Source organism: Sarcophilus harrisii, chromosome 1 (genome assembly GCF_902635505.1).
Source record: "Sarcophilus harrisii chromosome 1, mSarHar1.11, whole genome shotgun sequence".
In the NCBI taxonomy this organism is placed as follows: domain Eukaryota; kingdom Metazoa; phylum Chordata; class Mammalia; order Dasyuromorphia; family Dasyuridae; genus Sarcophilus; species Sarcophilus harrisii.
The window spans coordinates 479,307,154-479,321,070 of NC_045426.1; the positions used below are offsets into that span (position 1 = coordinate 479,307,154).

Here is a 13,917-nt window from a genome sequence, read left to right on the forward strand (position 1 = left end):
CAATTCTAGAAGACAATGTTCATCCAAAAAGAAAACATCCAAGAAGACTTAAAGGATTAATAACGCAAGTCCTATTATATAAAGATCATAAGTCACATTTGTAAATAGACTGTTACATTCAAAACAATTATTTCCTTACTGTAAACTATTGTGCTTAGAATATTTTCCCTAGTAATAATGTTTTTTTAATTCTGTTCCATACCTATCTTTCATTGATTTCATTGAGTATACTTTCATTGAGACACAGTAGGCAAAGAAAATTTACAATATTCAAGGACATACCACAATTTAAATAAATTATGCCTTACTGGTTAGTGATTTTGGTGAATTTCTTTTTAATTTTCTAGATTAAATATCACATTTCCCTGGACGAAAACCTGCGCTTGGCTCAAGAATATCAGCAAGCTCTGAAACATTTCTTACAAGTAAAGGACTGGTATTTGGATGAATTCCATAAAAAGATGTCAGCTAAAGCTGCTGTTAGAGATGGGCTACAGGTACTAACTTTATTGTACTTAAAAAAGGTATTTTGTTTAATATGTACATTTCTTAAAAGTAGAAATTAAACCATGAGTTCTTAATGTGATGGTAGATTTTATGTTACCACACATTGTGTGTGTGTGTGTGTGTGTGTTTCAGATTTTCAGCAACCCATTCAAATTAGATTTTGGGAGAAACAGAACCATAATAATTGTCATTGTATTCCAAAAATCTCACAAATTTTATACTTATTAAATGTAAAGCAATTTCTTGAAAAATGATTTAATATACAATGCCATCTAGAGATCCTGGTCTTGAGGTAATTTTCAGTTTCATTAGATTAACTATGTTCTCTCGGTTTCTAGATATCTATGGTGGTGTGTGTGTGTGTGTGTGTGTGTGTGTGTGTGTGTGTGAGAGAGAGAGAGAGAGAGAGAGAGAGAGAGAGAGAGAGAGAGAGAGAGAGAGAGAGAGAGAGAGAGAGAGAGAGAGAGAGAGAGAGAGAGAGAGAGAAAGAGAGAGAGACAGAGACAGAGACAGAGAGACAGAGACAGAGAGAAAGAGACAAGAGACAGAGAAGGGAGGCATATATAGGGGGAATAAAAAGAGACATACAGAGAGAGAGAGAGAAAGCCTGAGAGAGACAGGGTAGGAAGAGGGAGAAAGTCACAGAGAGATTTGGTGAGAGAGAATCAGAGAGCCTTAGAGACAATAAAGATAGATAGAAACTATGAAATGTTGGAAGAAGAAAAGAGAAAATGGAACAGAGATGATTGTTTAGAAAATTGAATAGGAATTATTTTGTCTTCCCATTGTCAATCCTGGCAATATTAAACTAATTAAAAGTAAAATGATCATACACTGGAGCATTTTCAAGCTTCTCCATGTAACTTTTAGATAAATAGCATAAAACACAAGACTTGGAATCAAGAAAACCTGAATTCAAAATTCAAAATGGTGTGAGCATCATTACTATCTGTGTGGTCATCTCCTCATTTTAAAAATGGAGATAATTATAGCATTTGCTTGACATGTAAAGATTCCCCCAATGGAATGGACTAATTTTTTACAATCATAATAAAGCTGGCTATGCAAGTGCTATATTTATAATGGAGAGCACTGTGTTAGAGACAAGAGCAGGGAAAAAAAAAAAACAAAAACATTTGTGTCTTTGGAAATTAACAATTACCTGGCAAATTGCCATGGTTCTCAAACAATTCAACAGGTTTTAAGAAACATATCAGTCTGTTAGTGTGGAGCATTAGTCTGTTTCATTCTAGGCTTTTGTCATTGTTATTATGGTTGAACATAATCCTGTTTGTTACTGATAATTGGGGGAAATAAAAGAAACAATAGTCAATAGTATTTTCTTTTTACATTTAAAGAGAATAGAAAAATCACATGTATTTAGGCTAGGGATTATTTTGTGCAAAAACATCCTAGCTAAAAAAGAAAGATAGCCCTTATCTCAATAGCAGATTTTGCTCTTTTCAGGGTAAATGTTTATGATCCTATTTTTTCACTAGCTTTGAGATCAAAATGACTTTGCTTTCTTCTTCTTTTTTTTGTCAAGTGAAAGGGAAATGTGGTACAAAAAAATAGGTCTGATTTGGCAGATCATTTACAACCCTATATATACCACATGTGAGTGTGTTCTAAAATGGACAGCTTCCAAAATGAGTTTGGGTTTTACATTTGGGATCCTTCAAACAAGTCATTTTTGCCATACCTGTTTTAGAGAATTGTTCAAAGATTTATTTGTACTTCTCCTCATTTTTCATTTACATCCTTCGGTTATGGAGGTCATTAAGTGCAACCTGCCCTTGTCAGTGTCATGTTGGATCAATTTGCAGCAATGGACAGAGAGGCCTTATTGATGCCATTAAATCTGTCAGTGAGGAATCATATGTCATTAGTTTCTAATGTACTACTTACAGGATAGAATCTGACCATTAAAAATGAGAAAAATCTTTAGTTTTTTAGTCCTCCTCCTTAGTAATTTTCCCATAAGAAGGGATTCTAATCTTTGATCTAATCTAGTTTTAAATGTTAGAGTATATTATATCTCCCTAATTCCCTTATGATATAATTCTATAGCCTAATAGATCTCCCTATCAAAAATCTTTTTTTTTCCCTTCTATTTCTCCTACGTGTTACTTACCATATTAAATATTTTCTGGCTCTGTTCAAAGAATGTATTCAAAGTTTATAGTCACAAAGCTTTTATGTTATCTTCAAGCCTGTGACATTTCTTTTTGTTACTCTTGAACCATGTTTTCTAATTTATTTTTCACTGTCAACAGTCAATAAATAATTATTAAATATCTACCACATTCAAAATACTGTGCTAATTGCTATCTTCCCTATGCCCACCTTTTTTACATTTAAGCCATAGATATTGAAGTATATGTTGATTTGATTTAGAGGCAAATTCTGCCAGCTCTTTTTTATTCCTCTAACTTCTTCATCTTCTACAAAAAAGTTGGAGCAAGACTAGAATTATTTCTATTATTAAAAACTGGTCACTTATGAGCATGACACCTTTTCACTTTCCTCCTTTTTGCCTTTAGGTTTCATTTATAGTCGAAAATGGCAAAATTTATGCTTTAGAAATCAAAGAACTTAGATTTGATTCTTAGATCTTCTGTTTACTACTATGATAAAAACATGGGCAACTTTCATAACATTTATGTACCTCAGTTCTCTTTTTTTAAATTTTATTTTCACTTCCAAATTTGGTCCCTCTCTCTATCCTTTCTCACACATTGAGAGGGCAAGAAATATGATACTCTTTATACAAATAATGTAAAACATGTTTCCTCCCCCAAAAATGAAAAAGCAAGAAAAAGAGGAAAATATACTTAAATCTGCAGTTTTTCCATTAATTTTTTATCTGGAATTTGATAGTATTTTTTATCATAAATACTTTGGGAGTGTGGATGACTGTATTGATCAGATTTGCTGTCTTTTATAGTTGATTATCATTACAATATTGCTATTTTTATATAAACTGTTCTAATTTTCTTCATTCTATTTTATATCAATTCATAAAAGTCTTAAAAGTTATTCTGAAACTATCCTTATTGTAACTTTTTTTTTTTTGTTTTTATAACATTCACTTCTTCTTTTTTTCCCCCCAATGCAATTGGGGTCAAGGGACTTACCCAGAATCACACAACTAGCAAGTGTTAATTTTTTGAGGCTGGATTTGAACTCAAGTCCCCAGACTTCAAGCCCAGTCCTCTCTTCACTGAGTCATCTAGATGCCCCCCTTGTTATTTCTTATAATACAATATTATTCCATCACAGACACATACCAAATTCCCCACTTTATAGGCATCCCCTCAGTTTCCAGTAGTTCAGTGCCACAAAAAAAAAAAAAAAAAAAAAAAAAGAGATGTTATAAATACTTTTGTACATATGGATTAATTTTTTTTGACTTCTTTGGAAATACAGATCTAATAGCTGGATCAAAAGACATTTATAATTTTATAGCTCTTTTGGCATAATTTCAAATTGTTCTCCAAAATGGTTGGACTAGTTCACAGCTTTACCAATGGTGCATTACTGTTCTTATGCTTTGTTTTTGTTTTTATTTTCAAATTCCTCTAGCATTTGTTTTCTATTGATGAGTCTGTGATGATTTCTCAGAGATGTTTTAGTTGGCATTGATAAAATTAATGACAGACTTGATTTCTTCTTTTGAAAACTGCCTATTTGTATCCTTTTACCATTTATCAATTGAGAATGGCTTAGATTTTCATAAACTTGGCTTAGTTATCTATACATTTGATAAATGAGATTTTTAATCAGAGAAAATTGCTATGACCATTTCCCTCAGTTTCCTGCTTTCCTTTTAATTTTGGCTATATTGATTTGTTTGTGCAAACATCTTTTTAATTACATGTATTCACAATTCTTTTAACCACTATGCTTCTATCTATCTCGTTTGCTCAGTAAGTTTTGCCCATAAGTCTGACATATAGGTGTTTTTTTTAATACTCCCCTAATTTGGTTATGTTAGAAACTTTTAAGCCTAAATCATGTACAAATTTTTAACTTAACTTGGTATATGTTGTGAGATCCTTGTTTATGCCTATTTTTTGCCAGACTGTTTTCTGGTTTTCCTAGCAACTTCTGACAAATAGTAAGTTCTTACCCCAATAGCTGGGATTATTTGGTTTATTAAATATAAGTTACAATGTTCTTATATTTTTGTGTAGAGGATATACAACTCTGGACAAGTTTTCTTGAAACAAGGTGTTAACTCAGTGGAATTGATGAGATGATTGTTCTCTAGTTCACATATATACTTAGTATTTAGCATAGTGATGTAATAGTTCTCTAATTCACACATATTCAGTATACTGTAATAATGTGATTGTAATAGGGTATTTAAACTGGGAACAAAGTCAGACTTAGGCAGAGACTGGTTGAGGCTGTCAGACTGTCAGACTGCTGAAGGAGACTGGGTCAGACTATGACAGAAACAAACTGTGAAGGAGACAATAAAGACTTTGAACTCTATTCTTGTCCATCCTCTTACTCTATTCTTGTCCATCCTCTTGGTGACTATCTTCCTGAGACCAAGGCTCTTCTGGAGGACCTCCAGAAAGCTAGCTCGAACATTATACTTTTGTTTATTATATACATAATCTATTCCATTGATCAGTTATATTACTATTTACCCAGTGCTAGATTGTTTGGATGATTACTATTTTGTAGTATAATTTGATATTTGGCACTGCTAGGCCTTCTTTCTTTCTTTCTTTTTTTATTGATTCCTTTATTCTTGACTTTTTGTTCTTGTAGATGAATTTTTTTTTAATTTTCTAGTTCTGTAACATAACTCTTTGCAAGCTGGTTGGCATGACACAGAATTAATAAATTAATTTAGGCATTATTGTCATTTTCATTTTATTGGCTCAGCCTATCCATAAGCAATTAATATTTCTTTAGTTGTTTAGATTTGTATTTTTTAAAAGTATGTTATTGGGTTCATATAATTCCTCTGTGTTGAATCATGGCAAGTAGATTTCCAAATATTTTATACTGCCTGCAGTTATTATGAATGGAATTTCTCTATCTTTTTCTGCTGGATTTTGATGGTTACATATAAAAATACTGATGATATATACAGGTTTATTTTATATTCTGTAACTTATGAAAGTTTTTTTTAAAACTAGTATTTTATTTGATTTTCTAGAGTCCTATAAGAATAACATCATTTCATTTACAAGTAGTAATAGTTTTGTTTTCCTTGTTCCTTTTCTTATTTCTTCAATTTTTTATCTTATTGCTATGTTATCAATTTTAGTATGACATTGAATACTACTAATAAGAATATACATCTCTGCTTTGCCCCTGAACTTATTGAAAAGGTTTCTAATTTATTCCCATTACAGATGATGCTTGCTCAAGATTTAGATACATTTTAAGAAAAAATTCTTTCTCTTCATTATGCATTCCAATGTTTTTAAGAGCAATCAATGTTGTATCTTATCAAAAGTTATTTTTTCTGAACCTATTGATATAATCATTTGATTTTTATTGATTTTGTTATAGATAGGCTTAGTTGTGCTTATAGTTTTACTAATATTAAACCAATCCTGCATTCCTGGTATAAATTCCACCTGGTGTAGTATATAATCTTTGCTAGTATTTTATTTTAAAATATTTATTTAATATATAGAGAATTAGCTCAAATTTATAAGAATTTTAGTCATTCTCCAAATGATAAATGGTCAAAGGATATGAACAGACATTTTTCATATGAAGAAATTAAAACCTTCTAGTCATATGAAAAGATGTTCTAAATCACTATTGATTAGAGAAATGCAAATTAAGACAACTCTGAGGAACCACTATATATCTCTCAGATTGGCTAATATGACAGAAAAGTCATCCCTCCCCCCTTAATTCTTTATAGATTTTGGAGGGTATTATACTCTTTATGGTTTTCATATATTGTTGCTTATTTAACTCACTCCTGATGTGGTTAGGTTTTCAGAATTATGAGTCTACCTTTCCCCTCTAATACCTCTGTGTCTATTCTTCCTTTGCACCTCATTTGTATAACATAATTTTTACCTTAACTCTGTCCCAGTCTTTCTTTTGATCTACTCTATTGTTAATGTCAATCTGAAACATATATTATATATTTCTTATGTAAAAAAAAAATAAAAATGTGTCCATGTTGAATTCCTTTAATTGATCTTTAATATTGGGTCTTATATATTAAATTTTCTATTGAGTTCAGGTTTGGTTGATAGAAAGTATTGAAAATCTGCATGTTTGTTGAGTGTTCATTTTTTCTCATTTCAATATTATAGATAATTTTGCTAGATATGATATTTTGACCACAGGGCTAGTTCTTTTGATTGTTGGTAGATATGATTATAGAACCTGTGTTCTTTTATTGTGGCTACTGATGAATCCTATATAATTCTAATTATAGCTCCAATGTATTTGCATTGTTTTCTCTTGTTTTCATACAAAATTTTCTCTTTGATCTGGGGATTTCAAAATTTTGGCAATAATATTCCTATATATTTTCCATAAGCAATCTCATTGAGGTGGTGATCTATGGATTTTTTTTCTATGTCTACTTTCCCCTCATGTATTATCACTCCAGGAAAATTTTCTTGTATTATTTCTTGCATTATTGTATCAAGATTCTTTTTTCAGTCACAACTTTTAGACTGTCCAATAATCCTTATGTTTTCCCTTCTTGATCTGTTCTCCAGATTTCTTGTTTTTCTTATAAGATGTTCGATATTCTGTTCTATTTTTTCATTCTTTAGAACCTGTTTTGTTATGTCTTGGTCTTTCATATGACTTGCCCCATGACCAATTCTAATTTTCAGAGAAATTTTTATGTTTGAGACTATATCTCCTTTTCTAGTTGGCTTTTTTTTTTCATAATCTTGTTTTTTATTGGATGGTTTTTATTATGTTTTTATTTTTTCCTCAATATCTCTGATTTGATTTTTAAATTATTTTTTGATTTCCTCTATAAATTCTCTCTGGGCAGGGAGCCATTTCATGTAAAATTCTTTTTCTTCAGTGTCCTCTGAAGATCAACCCTGGTCTTACCAATTCCCATAGTAAGTATCTATGGTTATGTTCTTTCTTCTTCACAAGTTCCATTTTTTGTTTGTTTTGTTTTGTTTTTGTTTTTTGATGAGAAATATCAGTGTAAGCACCTCTAATTGTGAGATGGGGGGATGGTGCTTCTTCCCTTCGCTCTCTGCTCTGATCAGAAACCCCAAACCAAAAGCTCCCCCTTCCTGCAAGTACCCACAGCCAACAGTGTTCCTAGTTCACTATTTGTGTACTGACTCCTTCTCACCCAGGGCCACTTCTCTATAGCACAGCTGGACCTGGCATTCCTGATCAGCTGAGATTCCCTCATTCTTTCCAGACTCAGAACCCCAACTGTGCATAAATGGGGAGGTGAAAGTGTCTGTGCTTCTATTTGTGGGGGAAATCTGGAGAGCTTGAAATTTACTAACCTATTCTGCCATCTTCTCAGAATCCCCTCTCCTAGAGTACATTTTATTAAAATGTAGTTCTACCCGAATACCTCTTTTAATTAGACTGATTTTTTTTTTTTTTTGCTTTGCCTGAGATTTTTACCTTTGTCTTTCTTAACTTCATCTGATACATAATAGATTATGCTCTAGCCCTTCACTTTGACTCTCTGTTTCTCTGCCTCTTTCTCTGAGTGTCTATGTGTATGTGTGTGTTCCATTTCAAGTGTGTCTCTTATAAACAACATATTGAAGGATTCTAGTTTCTAATTTATTCTGTTATCCTCTTTTATTTACATTTACATTAACAAGTACGATTGCTAATTGTTTGCTTTCCTTGATCCTATTCTCTTTATAATTCTTTTTCCACCCTGTTTCCTCTTCAAAGCAAGTCTGCTTTGGCTCTGACCACTAACTCTCTTCATTTACTTCCCATCTTATCATTTCCCCTTTCATTTATCCTATTCCCTTTCTACTAAGATGTCTATTTAGACCTCTCTGTGAGTGTATATATCCTTTTCTGTTATTCATTGATTGGGGTAGGATGACTTGTTCAACTTGAGCTTTTAGGAAAATCACTTTTTCATCTGAGTAGTGGATGGAATGGAATGAGGAGAGACAGGGAGACTAGCTGTCCAATTTGTCTGATCATTACTTGTTTGTCTCCTTTGAGGTTATGTTATCTATACCCTACCTCCTATATATAAATATACCCTAGGCTTTTGTCCTTATTCATTTCTGCCTTTTTTCTCCTACACTCTTCCACATTCTTCCCCTTAATTTTTTTCCATTTCCCCTCCCCTTTCCTCTCCTTTCTCTCAACTCCCAGCTTTCAACTATCATCTCTATTAAGATGACTCCCAAATCTAAAGTTCCTGTCTTCATCTCTCTCTCTCTTGAACATTCATTCTTGCTTGACATATCAACCTAGATGTTTCACAGCCCTCTAAAATTCAGCAAGTTCAGATAAAAATGCATGCTTCTCCCTTAAGCTCCCTCCTCCTCCTCCTCCTCCTATTTCTTTATTTCAGTTGAGGATAGCTATACTTGCAATTTTAATGGGGGTCTGGTATATTCAAAGACCTTATCAGTTTGCTCAGTTGATTCAGTTGCTCTCTGTGGAGGACACTAGGGAGTTTGGTTCCAAGAGAGTGATGATGAAGTGTAAGGGCTATGCCTTGAACAACTATGGAGCATGCATGGACATTCCGTACTGATTCCGGTTGGCTAACCATGTGTTTGAATTACCAGCATAAAAAAGCTACAAGTAAATTGGCACCACACATTTAGCAGCTAGAGACAAAGCTTTTAATTTTTAAAGACTATGCAAGGAAAACAGAGGTATAGCCACTAAAGAGGGAGGACATTGCTGATGAGAGTGGAGATGGTCAGTATGTAGATAGGAAATAAAAGTCTCTGATCCAGGCGTTTCACAAGAAAATCAAAGTCAAAAGACTTGAGATTGATAATGGAAATGAGGGTATAGCTTGGGAATCCATGGTACAGAAGGGAAGAAATGAACATTTGTTAGGTACCTACCATGTACCTAGTACAAATATTATCTCATTTGGTCCTCACAATAACTTTATTTTTTTTTTATTTAATAGCCTTTTATTTACAGGATATATACATGGGTAACTTTACAGCATTAACAATTGCCAAACCTCTTGTTCCAATTTTTCACCTCTTACCCCCCCCCCACCCCCTCCCCTAAATGGCAGGATGACCAGTAGATGTTAAATATATTAAAATATAACTTAGATACACAATAAGTATACATGACCAAAACATTATTTTGCTCTCACAATAACTTTAAGAAATGGGTGCTATTTCTTAATTTTACATAAGGAATTTCAGTTAAGGAAATTGAAGCAAACAGAAGATAAGTGACTTGTCCAGGACTGCACACCTGTTAAATGACTCACGCTGTATTTGGCCCCAAATTTCCTGACTTTAGGTCCAGTGAGTAGATTAGTAGTAGATTATAGTACATTATCGAATATCCAAGGTTTATCCTATTACTCCTTTCCTCTGCTCCCATATGAATTCCTCCAAAATGAGCATTGGGAGAATGAGTTTTCACCACAAAGGAGGTACAAGAGACATTTAAATAGTAACTCAATGAGACAGTACAATAATGACTAAGTATATGTGACAATAGAATCAAAGCAAAGACCTTCTCCACAGCAGAGTTGTAATTATTCTATATTTGTTGTAGCTATTATATATTAATGTAAATGTAAATAAAAGAGGATAACAGAATAGTAAGAAGACTTATTTTGGTTAATTTGTTTAATTGGGGTCTATAAGGAAATGAAATTCCTAAAGGAAACAGATTTGTTAAATTGGACCTATACACCTTTTCCCTATGGCCTGTAATTCCATTTCCAGCCTGAGGTATGGGGATAGATTCTACCTTTTGGTGGAACCTTACCTGAATGATGTCAAGTGTTAGCCATGGATTTTACCCCCCCTTATTCCCTTTCACGATGTAGCCATACAAGTATGGGCAGATTAACTGGTGAAATTTAAGCAGATTAGCACAGTGTGATTATTGTAACACTAGGTGGAGCAATGGATAGAGTACTGGGTCTGGAGTTGGGAAAATTAGAATCAAACATGATCCCAGAAATGTACCAACTGTGTGATCTTGGGCAAGTCAGTTAACTTCCATGTGCCTCAATTATAAAAATGGCAACAATAATGGGCATTACCTCCTGTGTCTGTAAAAATAATATTAAATAATATTTGTAAAGTGCTTAGCACAGAGCCTGTCATATTTGGATACCAGTTTTTTATTATTATTATTACAGTAGTAGCCAGAGTAAAATATGTACATTGCAGGAGGAGGAAGCAGGTAATAATAGATAGAGGACAGTGATTCTTACTCCAAGAATTTTCTTTGGGTATGGCTCCTGAAATACAGGATTGATTAGAAATAATCTATCACCACTGTGTGTGTGTGTGTGTGTGTGTGTGTGTGTGTGTGTGTGTGTTTCTAATATTATACCATGAAATTTAGCATGGGAAAGTCAGGACCCTTTAATCCAAACTTAAGGTATGCCCTTTTTCAGGATGTAAGAGACTGTAGGTTCCTATAAACTAAGCTGTAATATAGCATGGGAAATTGTAATTGGCAGAGCATTAAGAAAAGGGACATCATAAATTTTTTGGATTCACTATTTATGCAGTTTAATTTGACATTCTCTATATGGATTGCCATATAGGACTAAATGGAAACTCTTGGAATTGTCTAAGCCCGTATATTTAACACCAAGAAATATTGAATTCTTAGGAGGGGGACTTCTATTTTGTCGACCTTACATCCCTGAAATGAGGTTTGGGAGTTTCCATGGAAAGTATGAGAGAAGACAGGTATTATATTGACTACCAAACTAAAGGTCTACAGAGCCATTATGCTGACCCTATTGTTGTAGAGCTAGGAAACCTGGACAGAACACCAGTGCCATGCCAGGAAACTTAATTGTTTCCATTTGAAGCTGAATCTTAGGAAGTTTCTGAAGATCACTTGATACCAGACACTGAGGTTCTTTCTCGAATTAAACTGCCAAGCATTCAAACTCTACTGCAGAAAGCACAGCTCCATTGGGCTGGATACATTGTTCAAATGCCAAATGTATGTTTGCCAAAAAGATTATTTTATGGAGAACTCATACAGGGCAAGCTCTCACAAGATGGTCAGTACAAGCAATAATCAAGATTTCTTTTAAGAACATTAGAATTGTTTTTATGACATGGGAAACACTGACATAGGACCAACCAGCATGACATGTCCTCATCAGAGAAGATGCTGTGCTGTGAGAGTAAAACAGAATTTAAGTAGTTCAGAAGAATATGAAATGTGTAAAATTAAAAGACCCACCCCATATGTTCATAGGGACTTTTTTGTGCCCACCCGGTGGCAAAGAATTCAGAGCTGATATTAGTCTTATCAGTCACAGTTAGACAAACTGTAACTCGACTGTGATGTCATTTTGGTCCTCACAACAACTAACCAATGAGCCTATCAGCTAATTGCCATGCTTTGTGTTAAATGCCAGGGATTGAATTAATAAATAGGCAGTCCCTGAACTCAAAATGCTTATCATATAACGGGAAGAGACAATACACAAAAGGAGGCAGTAAAGTAGAGGGTGGGAAGAAAACCAGAGTATATCTGTTGCAGGGGGCCTCTTGTTCTGTGGTGTTGAAACCATAAAAAGAAGAGTGAGTCAAAAGTCCAGTTTCTGCACCCTATCAAGGAAGGCATTGGGAGGAGGTTGGTATTGTCCTCCAGCCCTGCATGTTATTTTATGCATATATTCTTTTATATCACAAACTTTATTAGGAACTTCTTATTAAATTACCCAGCAATCAGTTCTTCTCTGTTAGTAGCAATCAGATCTGGATATGAAATCCCCATTATTGTTTTCTCTATCTTTGAAAGATGAAGTGAATAGTAAAACAAATAAAAAAGTTATTATTATTACTTTTGGCAGAGAGAATATGCCAACAGAAGTGAAAATTATTGAATTCTCCCATCACTACGATATCATACCTCTGTGCCATGCTTATTATAACTTTTCTTAACTCCTAAAAGTATCTGCTATTTTCTATTTCTAAGTGGTCACTCACTAAGGTTGCTACACTCACCTTGACTTAAATGCATTCCATCATGCTTTCTCCTTCTGGTTCCTGAACATATCCTCACTGGAATATATGTTCTTAATACCTAACATAATGTCACTAGGAAAAACATCTTGTAGAAGGTAGAATTTGAGCCTGTGCAATATTCTAGGTAAGAGGAATACAATTAGGAGATAGAGTGCTAGAAATGAATTGCAGCAAGAAGATGGATTATTGACTCTGAGAGCAAAGTAAAGAGTAGGGAATCTAGAAAGGTAGGAAAGGGTGAAATTGTAAATGGCTTTACATTCTAAACAAAAACAGGATTTTATATTTGATCCTGGAAGTAATAAAGAGCCATTGGAGTTTGAGTAGAAGGATGACATGGCCAAGCTTGTGCTTAAGGAAAACCACCTTCATGGTTGAGTGAAGGATGGATTAGAGTGAGTAAAGATTTGAGACATGGAGCTCATTTAGAAGGTTATTGTGATAGTCCAGTGGTCCCATGAGAGAGATTATGGAAGTAGAAATGACAAGACTTGCCAATAGATTGAATACATGAGAGGAGTTGGTGACATTGAAGATATGAACCTGAGTAACTGAAAGAATGTGGTTCCTTCAATAGTAGTAAGTAAATTGAAGTAGTAAGATAATTGAAGGATTATTTGGGAAAAATAATCAGTTCTGTTTTGTCCATGTTAAGGTTGACATAGCCAATTAATATCCAGTTCATGATAATAAAGAGAGAAATGGTGATTTGAAACCAGAACTCAGCAGAGAATTTAGTACTAGATATAAAAATCTCAGAATTCACCACATGAAAATGATCATTGAACCAATGGAAGCTGGTGAGACCACCAACGGTAGAGAGTAGAAGAAAAGAGGACATAGGCATGGGGGATACTATGATTAATAGGTGCGATTTTGATGAAGACTGAGAAAAAAGTCAAACAGATAAGAGGAGAACCAAGAGAGAGTCCTTTTATAAAAACCTAGAGAAAAAAGAATACATGGGAGATAAATCAAATGACTTGGTCATTAAGAGATCATTGCTGATATGGGAGAAAATAGTTTCAATTGAAGTATGAGTTTGGAAGATGAACTGAAGAGCATTAAATGAAGGAGGAGAAAGGCAATTAATATAGATTCTTTTCTCAAGTTTAGCTGAGAAGAGGGAGAGAGGTAAAGTATGAGAGCTGGCAGGGATTGTAGGATCAAATGATTTTTTTTTTTAGTTTGTTTTTAAGTTGAGACATAGGACTATTTGTAGACAATAGGA

The 13,917-nt window shown here is 33.7% G+C and overlaps 1 protein-coding gene across 1 annotated transcript in view; it reads left to right on the forward strand.

The window, feature by feature from the left end:
* The window catches only part of CCDC178 (coiled-coil domain containing 178), a 610,238-nt gene that overhangs the window by 414,077 nt on the left and 182,244 nt on the right, over positions 1 to 13,917 (forward strand). Inside the window, exon 20 of the mRNA XM_031946472.1 lies at positions 348 to 497. Coding sequence (XP_031802332.1) covers positions 348 to 497 — 150 coding nt within the window. The remainder of the gene's footprint in view (positions 1 to 347; positions 498 to 13,917) is intronic.